The sequence below is a fragment of the Pempheris klunzingeri genome, chromosome 11, assembly GCF_042242105.1.
Source record: "Pempheris klunzingeri isolate RE-2024b chromosome 11, fPemKlu1.hap1, whole genome shotgun sequence".
Lineage (NCBI taxonomy): Eukaryota > Metazoa > Chordata > Actinopteri > Acropomatiformes > Pempheridae > Pempheris > Pempheris klunzingeri.
Genome location: NC_092022.1, coordinates 17,972,075 through 17,982,299, shown reverse-complemented (window position 1 = coordinate 17,982,299; position 10,225 = coordinate 17,972,075). Strand labels below are relative to the sequence as shown.

At 40.0% G+C, this 10,225-nt stretch overlaps 1 protein-coding gene across 1 annotated transcript in view; it reads left to right on the top strand.

The window, feature by feature from the left end:
- Window positions 1-3,532: 3,532 nt before the first annotated feature.
- LOC139209834 (acid-sensing ion channel 1-like) overlaps window positions 3,533-10,225 on the top strand; it is a 45,029-nt gene continuing 38,336 nt past the window's right edge. Inside the window, exons 1-2 of the mRNA XM_070839703.1 lie at window positions 3,533-3,894; window positions 8,477-8,672. Of these exons, the coding sequence (XP_070695804.1) occupies window positions 3,533-3,894; window positions 8,477-8,672 (558 nt within the window). The remainder of the gene's footprint in view (window positions 3,895-8,476; window positions 8,673-10,225) is intronic.

The window sequence follows — 10,225 nt, the reverse complement described above, 5'->3', positions numbered from 1 at the left end:
ACTTTCAATGACTCATTTGGTCCATTAAACATCAGAAAACTTGACAAATGTCCATCACTGTTTTTAAAGCTCCAGGTGTTGTCAAAAGGTAAAACAGGGAATGTTCACTGAGAAGTTAGGGCCAAGGAAAGCTTGGCTCAGCAAATGATTTTCACGATAATAGTCTCTCAATTGACTATTTGTTTAGCGCTAGTAAACATCACGTGTTCAGTAAAAAGATAGGACAAGCTGAAACAGAATATGATACAGATAGTGTGGAATAAGATGATTTTAAATTACATCATTCTTACCCAGAGACCCTGATGGATATAATCAGTAAATTTTATATTATTTTATATATGTTTTATTTCCCCGCATAGGGGGATGAATACTGTTTCAAAGCTCTCTCCGCACTACTAGATGTTACTTTTAGTAAAGAAATGCTGAATCCTGTCATTATTTATCTATTTAATTGGTCTAAAAGTAATTAGATTAACATATATTGAGTCCAAAATACTGGTTTCTGCCTTAAAAACAGTCATCATGTGTACGTTTTTTTGATGATAGTATATAAATCGCCTCCCGGCTGCTGAAAACCTGGCCTCAGTGTCTTGTTGGCAGCTGCATAATTTCTCAGGAATTTAATTTGGAAAACTCAAAATTAATTAAGCATTTGGTTGTAAACAAAAAGCAATTGGGATCCATACCGTGGGGGCTGGGGTGGGACAGTCGTTGAATACTTAAGATACAAAATCATATCTGGATTTTATGACAAAAAAAAGTAGCTTTTGGCCTCTGCAGTATCCCTACAACTGTTTGTTACTCTCCAGCAGTGGTGGAGGTTGTCTTCAGATCATTTACTGCAGTGAAAACACAGTACTTGAGTTAATGACTTGGTTATAATCCCTACAGGTAAGACAGACATAATTAATGTAGCACAATATTTCACAGTCACATGTCTGAAACCATACATCTTTGAGGAAAAGTTCACTTCAGCTTCATAAATATACTAAGTGTCATGCACATTTCTGCATTATTTATAGCTGTTTATACTGGATTTGAGATACTGCCCATGGGCGCAGTAGTAGGACTTTGATGTCACAGATAAGAATACTTTTTCATGCTGATGCATTTAAGATTTAAGAGTAATGCATCTTTCATGACGTGTAATAAATATTTTGTTATATTAGCAAAGCTTGAATCAGCCTTGTTGCACAGTCAGAACCATTTTTCATGCCAGTATCCAGCTGGGAACTAAATGTCATTGTTTATTCATGGTCCAATCTAAACATGGCACATGCCATTAGTTTCCTTTGTGGTGCCCGATAATGACTTGGTTTTGGAGAGTAGCTGTTCACACACACTCACCTCTACCCACTGATCAAAGTTTGTGTGATGAAGTCAGACGTTTTCCCTTCAAATGTCTGCCTCTGTTTCTCAAATTCAAGTCTGAATTTAATTAATCTAAAAATGGCTACAGTGGAAGTCAGACATTACTATGTTGTCATTACATATACACTAAAAAACATGACACTACACCACACTATACAACATTACTGTTCTACCTGGTATAGTGATGTTGACCTTTGGGATATAAAATGTCATAACTTTATCATGAAATTTTGTCATAAGTAGCACATTAATCCTTGAAATGTATCCAAAATTTGTGTTTTGTGAGGTCGCAGTGGCCTTTGACCTTTGACCTCCAAACTCTCATCAGTTTATCCTTGAGTCCAAGTGGACGTTTTCCCTCACGATATTCCAGAGGTGCTCTCTCTCGTTCCTGTTGCCGAAAAGGAGGCACAAAAATGGCAAAATAATTTACTATCCCGAGTAAATACTTAATTATGTTTTGGTCTTGGTGTCTGAGTTTTATTTTACATCTTTGTGCTGCTGCAGACAGTGTTGCTGCCGCTCTACTGTCTGTTTACTCTGGGTCGCCAGGTTACTTTGAGTCCACCAGTAAATGGTTAAAGGGACGTTCCACCAATTTTACACATGAAGTTCAATTTACTCATAATGAGAACAACTCCTCAGTATGTTAAAAAAAAAAAAAAACAGTTGAATAATGTCGTCTGTTCTGGAGCCTTTCCAACAAAAATGGACCCAGATGACATCTCAGTGATGTCATCTGGGTTATCTCGGCTACTACAGATTTTTAACACAGAGCCCGGGAAACAAAATGAGGATGTGTGGTGTGAAAGATGCAGGTATGAGGTACCCACAGTGCCACACGGGTAAATGTGTTCATGGGAGTTGTAGTTTTTTGTTTTGTTTTTTGGGGGGTTTTATGCTCACAAAGTAATCCTAGTGACATCATGACTTTGGTTCAAGTTGCATTGTGGGAAACGTAGGATCCAGCGGTTTTGGAGTTTGAATTATATTAGGAGAACTAAAAGTCAGGATATCACGGCCTCTGCTGCTTAAATTTTTATTCCTTCTTTAAAACCGTCTCTTGGGAGACACCCAAACTTCCAACTGTACTTAAGTTAATAAATTACTGTACCCCTTTAATGCCTTGCTCAGTTTTATCCTCTTGACATTGTCTGTTTAGATCCAAGTATAGCATTACGGTTCACTTTTAGTTCATGTCCAGTGGTGGTCTTTTCTTTTTCTTTGCCTGTAATTAATTGTTTTAGCCCCTATCCATCTTTCTCTAAAGCAATCTCCCTCTCCCTCTCTCTCTCTCTCGGGCTGCCGTCTTGTGTAGTGAAAATGTGAAACTAACTCACAGGTGAACGGCAGAGCGTCAGTCTGCCCTCCTCTCCTCTCCTCTCCTTTCCTTTCCTCTCCTCTCTTTCCTCTCCTCTCCTCTCCCGTCCGCTGCTGCCAGACAGACACAAACGAGCGGAGGGGAGCACACGACTCACCACCGACCACAATAACCAACCGTCTGACTCCCAAACCCTCTTTCCTGAGTACAGAAAAAAACCCTGACTTGACCTGAAAATCTGCGGGTTGAGAAAGACGTGCGTAAAGCGGAGCTACAGAGGAACTCTTGATAGATGAGCTGAAGTGTCAGAAGGATTTCTCTCTCTCTCTTTTTTGTCTCCGGGTTTCCTCTGGCTGGCGTGCAGGACTGATTGATGCGTGCTTCACTGGACTTAAAATCGACCAGCCAAGTCGCACGTTGATGAAAGACTTTGTCAATGCTTTTTCTTTGCTTTACCGCAACCCAGCGACAAACCTGCAAAACATCACTGTAGCGCAGTGGTGATGGACCTTCGTTTTGACACCTTGGTTATGCACGCTTCTGAGTCACCCCGCTTCTGCACGGCTGCTTGCGTGAAATGCATTACTTCTGCTCACAATTCCTGCTCGTCTGAGTTTTTTCAAGAGCGGCGGATGCTCAAAATGTTTCTCCATCAGTCTGCATGAGGGATGGCCACCAAACCGCACCAAGTCCAAGAGTGGTTATCTACACGGCTGCACCTGTTCGGATGGATAATCACAGTTTATGCCACAGGTGAATGAACATCGGCGCAGTTTCTCTCCACAGCGGGTGTTTTGAAGCTGTTTTTCTGACTCAGATCGAGCTTGTTGCACGGGGACAATGGATCTCAAAGTGGAACCAGAAGAAATGGACACAAATCAGCCCCCACCCGTAGAAGTTTTTGCGCACAGCTCGACCCTGCACGGAATCTCTCACATTTTCACGTACGAGCGGTTCTGCATCAAACGTTGCCTGTGGGTCGTGTTTTTCCTGGGCTCCCTGACCTTCTTGCTGTACGTGTGCGTGGACCGGATCCACTTCTACCTCGAGTACCCGCACGTCACCAAACTGGATGAGGTCACGACCCCGGTCATGACGTTCCCCGCGGTCACCTTCTGCAACCTGAACGCCTTCCGTTTCAGCCGCGTGACGCGCAATGACCTGTACCACGCAGGGGAGCTGCTGGCCCTGCTCAACCAGAGGTAACCACTGGTACCAGTATGACCAGTATAATTGAGTGTTTCAAGCTGCTTCTGCTGCTCTTATTTGTCTCTTATGTCTCATCAGTATTTTTATTCCCACTGAACTCAATTAACGCCTTCATAGAATTTCTCCACCCTTTCCCTTGTCATCAGAAATTAGTTTCATATTGCAGATGTCAGTGGTAGAATGTAGCAACCTTTACTCAAGTACTGTACAGGAGTAACTTGAGGTACATGTGCTGAATTTTCCATTTTATGCAACTTTGTACTTCATCTCTACTAAAATTCAGAGGGAAATATTGTTCTTCTGACCCCACTATGAGATCTATTTCGGCCGCATATTAAAATTTAGGTACAAAATCTGAGTTCTTATAAAATACTGTCACAGATCTAAAATGTAAAATTAGCTCCACCTCGACCAGCTACAACTGTATGCTACATTTGTTTTAAAATGTACAATAGGCCTACTTTGAAATGATATTTTCAATGCAGGACTTTTACTTAATGGAGTCTTGATATATTGTTGTATTTCTGCTTTTATGTAAGTAAATGATCTGAATACTTCCACCGCTGGCAATTATGTCTCGCTCATCCAGCAAACTCTAATAGTTTCTACCTTGTTGAGTCATGCAGGGCTTGGAGAGCTTTTCAGGCTTGAATTAACTGAGGCGTAATAATCAGAGAACACCTGTCGTATTGTCTGTGCAGCTCTGGATACTGGAGCTGACAACAGCATGTAGTGTATGCACCAGAGGTAAAGATGCAAAAGGTCTGCTTCCCTTGATTACGAGAGAAACGGCAGATGCTCTGTTTTTTTTTTATCATTTCTATGTTTAAATCCTCATGTGTCTGAAACTTTAACAGAGCCGTAAAAAATAGTCCTGCACATCAAATTTATTTTGATCCTGAAATGCCAGAGATAATATCCACAGACACAAGTCTGTGGATATTAACAGGTTTGAATGAAAAGCATATTTTCAGTGATTAAGATCGAGCAAGGGCTGTCCAAGAAGCAGCGAAGAACGAAGAAAGATCTCAGAGAGTGAGACAGAGAGAGAAACTGTGACTAATCCTGGCTTTGAAAGCTGTTTGATAAACATATTGCTACCCCTGTGGTGTTGTATTATTGTTCCAAATGTCAGCAAAGGAAATAAATCAGCAACATGGTGTCATTCAGCACTTTTAGTGGTGGACAGTATTTCAGGAGAGGAGAGTGTTGACTGGTGTCTGACATCTGAGTGATCAAAAACATAAAAAAAGAGAGCAAAAACTCAAATGATGAGAACCTCTGACAGGCTGTCAGTTAAAGAGATCAAGAAAAGGGCTCAGCATACAGTGCTAAAGGCCTCTGGTGGCTTTACTTTCATGTGGATATACAGCCAACTTCTATCCTAAATCTTTAATGAAGATCCCAGACTGAACACTAAAATTAGCATTTTTTTCCTCTGACGCTGGTGTGACTGATAATCAACACTTGCCAACTGGATATTTTTACATGAACACATTTCCTATCTGCCATTTCCAGGCAGCTGTTCACAAGGAAGACTTTTTAAAGTTGGACAACAAAGCATAAGTTTCCATCTTCATGTACTTGTCTTGACTCTAACACTCTGAAGTAGGTTTAGTGCTCATTATCCTGTCTCCCTTGGCAAGGTAGAGAGGCGATGCAACGGCACATTTAGCTGTTATACCCCTGGCCAGAAATGAAAGTGCTTGGGGCATGAAATCCTTTTAAGACTGTTCTCGCATGTTTGGAGTCACTAGTCTGGGAAATGTCTTGTGGCATGATATTTTAGCTGCATACATGCTGAGGAGTCAGTCTTTGCCGATCCTGTCGGCTCGGTCTCATGGGATTTTATCTCATAAGTGCCTTCTTGGCAGGTTTGTCCGCTACACAAACAGAGGGGAGCCAGTGCCTCTCCTCAATTAAGTTCTCTTTCAATCAAATATAAACGCTCTTTGCCTTTGCCATAATGGGGTGAAGCCTAATCTTAATGTCACAAAAAATCTTCGAACTAATTTCTAATCCTATATGGCCTGTTATTATTGATTTAATGTTTGGAAGACTTCAGTTAGAGTGTTTAATGTCCCTTTGCCCTCATGAAATTAAAAAACAAAAGGATTACTGCACCTAGTTCAATGCTTAATGAGAAATGTAATAGTGTTATGTGCATGTATGCATCTTTAACTATGCATCACATGTTAGCAGCTCTTATTAGAATAAAGTAAATAATATTATTTAATTTAATACATAAAAATACATGCGGTATCTCAATGAAATGTTATGCAAAGGATCAATAAAAGACCAAAGCCATATAAGAGTGACTACATTCATAGGAGGCATTTCTAAAAGGCATTTTATTTGAGGCAATAGCCTAAAAAAAAAAAAACCCTCAAGCAATCTGCTCTTTGTTGAGTCCATTAAAATAGTGACATTTTTAATAATAGCACAGTGGGAGATCACAGTGAGGCTAGAGAGTGGGTGCATTTACAGCTATTCTGCTCTCTTTTAATACAAGACAGCGTGGTCAGAGTTTTGTGAGCTCCATTAAATGAAAGGAAATTTCCCAGTGCCCCTGATAATGCTGGGTGTGATGTGGGCTCTGTGGCTCCCCACTCAGTTACTCGCAGGCCTTTATTCTTAATGTAATCAAAGAAAAGACTGTGGCGTGTGGTGATACAGACAAAATGAAATATCACAGAAATGTTACTGAATACAAAGTTATTAATAATGTGGGGAGATCTGGGGCTTAGGTGATGGCGCTTACACAAGCTATTACTATGCAAGAAAATCACTGAGACATTACAATTAGGGATAAGTATAAGATGACACATGAGACATTTATTGTTCACTTCATTTAACAATCTAATACATTGAGAGCATTATATCACTTCACAGGGCCACAAAAAACGACCTTAGTATCTCAATGTTACAATATCAAAAATGTGGATTTTACCAGCATATTAAACATGGATACCAGATATAAACAAATATGACATAGCGTTGCTTGTAAAGGATCTCTAATGATACATAAACACAACTAACAGTCTACAGCCATGCTACAAACAATGTCAATGCTAACGTGTAATGTTTACCATCTTAATTTCGAGTCGTAGCATGCTAAGATTTGCTGATTAGCCTACAGTGGCTATATTATAATCTATATTTTTATATCTAACAACTCCTCTTGGCTTTATGGAGCTTTATAGTGAGTTTCAGCTCATTAATTAGCAGTCCAGCTCATCTATTAGCTGTCTGCCTAAGACTTTTACCATTTTGGTTTATTCCACCCACTCTCATTCCCTCATTATGACCACAGCAGGAACTTGTTTTAAGCAAAAAAGCCCTTCAAACACACCCATGGCAGACAGACACAGACATAACGACTAGTTGGTGAACATAATGGGGCATTTAGCAGCTAAAGAGCTACATATTTCCCTCAGGATTTGACAGAGACACAAAATCAGGTCAGGTGGCCAGGAACATGACTTCAAATGGATGCTCAACACAAAGTACAACAGAGGCGGATGGGAATGATGCCATTAGTTTTGTATGTAAAAAAAAAAAAACTTTGGCCTGCAGGTGGTGCAAAAGGAAAAGCTTGAATGTCAATAAAATCTGTAGGATTTATCCACTGAGGAACATGAATGTCTGTACCAAATTTCATGGCAATCCGTCAAGTAGCAGCTCTGTTGATATACTTCTGTCTGGATCAAAGCAGTAGGCTGACAGACTGACGTTGCTATCCCTGGACCCACACTAAGAATCTGTAATGATGTACACACATAAAAAAAAAACCCCAACATAAAATAGATGTCTAATGCTGCAAGTTCTTCTTTTCTCTATTTATGTAGGATTTGGATCAAAGTAGCGCGTGCTGTAATTCATGTAATTATATCTTTCTTGTGTTGGGAGAAGTGACAGGAAGAATTTAGTAACAATACGTGTTGTGAGTGAAATTTACTCAAGTCAACATTGAACATGCCTCCTCTGGAAAAAAAAACTCCCTGTCCGCTTGATGTATCCATCAATAGTCAGAAAAGTCAATTTCATAATTCTCATGGCCAAAATAATCCAATCAACATAAACAAGCACATTTTTCTCCAGGTTTGAATCCAGATAAGTGAGACTGGAGTTGAAGTGTAGCCTGAAGCTGCTGCATCGACACTGAATGGACGAGTGGCTTTATGGGCCCGTACGGCTCTTGTCTAAACTTTATTATGTACTGTACGATAAACACTCTGGTAGTGCTATCAGTTCAGGGTGAGAAAATGCCACAGAAAAACCATCCTGTACATTTTTACTGTCTGCTGTCTGTCTCTTGATTCATTCGGGGCCATTATTTGTAGCTGTGGCTGAGCAGAGCAACAGATCACACATAAAACTTCCCGAAAGTAAAAAAAAATTCAAGGCTGAAATTCACTTTTTATGAAGTCTACTCTCTCATCGGACAGTGATTATTCACTGTGAAGATGTACTGTTCGAGGAAATTCATCAGTCCATACCAAACTACTGGGCATAAAATTTGCATTTGGAATATGTGAATATTTCTTAGACCTCTTTTTCTGTCTTTTTTTCCAGATATGAGATCAGGGACATGCATCTTGTGGAGGAGAGCGTTCTGGAGAGTCTAAAGGTCAAAGCTGACTTCCATAATTTCAAACCACGACCCTTCAACATGCGTGAATTCTATGACCGCACCGGTCACGACATCAGCGACATGCTGCTCTCCTGCCACTTTCACGGCACCGAGTGCAGAGCAGAGGACTTCAAAGTGGTAAGTTGTCTCCTGAGGGGATCATGATTAAGGGATGATATTCTCTGTTATTACCAGCTAAAGCTGTTATGCCCTAAACCAACAATAAAGTATTGTCTCTGGAGCCGAAGCCTGACATAGCTGCTCCTTCTTATTTTTTATCTAAAAACTGTTAACATTGAACAAAAAGTTTGCCCGATACTGAATTTTCTACTTGGCAAACAAGATACAACCTTTTCTTGGGCATATTTGTGGAAACAGCATCTAAGCTTTTGGCCTCTGGGTGGCATTTCCCATAGCAACACTTGACTGACATTTGAGAGTTGGCGTTGCTAGAGGACGTGTTGTCAACTGGCAAGTTCATATGCACTAATTTTGCATTTCAGCTTTTTCAACAAGCCTGTGCAGCAGTCTGTACAGTGTGTGACTCCATTTGCTGTTGATCCACTAGTTTAGATTCACAGCTCACGGTCCTGCCTCAGTGGGTGAACGCTGCTGGTGGCTGTGTTGCCATTTCATCAGAGGTTTGCCCGAGGAAGCCTGTTTAGCTCAGCACTCCACATACATACAGCAAATTCATATGATCGTATCATCTATATGAACATACTAGTTATTGAAATGCAACTGAAAAATGCAACAAGTAGATTAGTAGAGAGATTATTAGATTAGATTATTACAATGCTAAATTAGTCATGTGAAGGGAAATTGTTCACTCACTAAACAAGCTAACTAGCTGTTGTGTGACAATAACATTTTTCTTTTTTAGGATGGCATCTGCCAAACACAACACAACGTAAAGTCAAGGAGTTGCTGTGGTGTCAAGCTAAACTTTATCATAAGGCTACTGTATGCGTGTATTTTATTCGATATGTGAAGCACGGTGTGTTTTTAAAAAGTGCTTTACAGGTATACTATTATTATTGGCTATTTACAGTTTGGGATTTAAGAAATCTGTTTCTTTACAACATTAAACATTTGGGAGGCCCCGATGTGCTGTTAGTTTGTTTTTTCCACTCAGAAACATGAAGTTAGTTAGCTCAACCTGCTAAATGTTAGCACTGATTCCCACAAGGCCTTACTTTTGTTTATGTTGTTCTCCTGTACACTCAGTGTCCCAGTACATTCAGTGTTAAAACAAACAGTAAGGATATATGTGCTGATTTACGATAAGAAGAACAGAGAACTAGATGTATCCTTTAAACTTAAGTTAACTTTGTATTTGTTGTTTTGGATAGTAGGGTGCAGACAACGCGCACTGTATAAATCATAGGATTATCTATTTTTAGTGAGTTAAAGAATGATGAACCCCCCACAGCAAAGACAGAGCAAACCTCTGAGTGAACTGAAGTAAAAGACATGTAGTTTTCTGACCTGAGGATACCTGCTGTGCTTCTCTTCTGTGGAGGCTGCTGGTTTGAACTGAAACCCTCTCCGGTGATAAATTGTCACAGTACATGTTGTTGTTTGTCTTCTATTCCCACAAATACAACATTGACAACACAAGTCACATTTACACTTCTATGACTGCTTTTTCCCTTCTCTGTCTTTATGAGGCTAACGTCTTGTGTTGATAT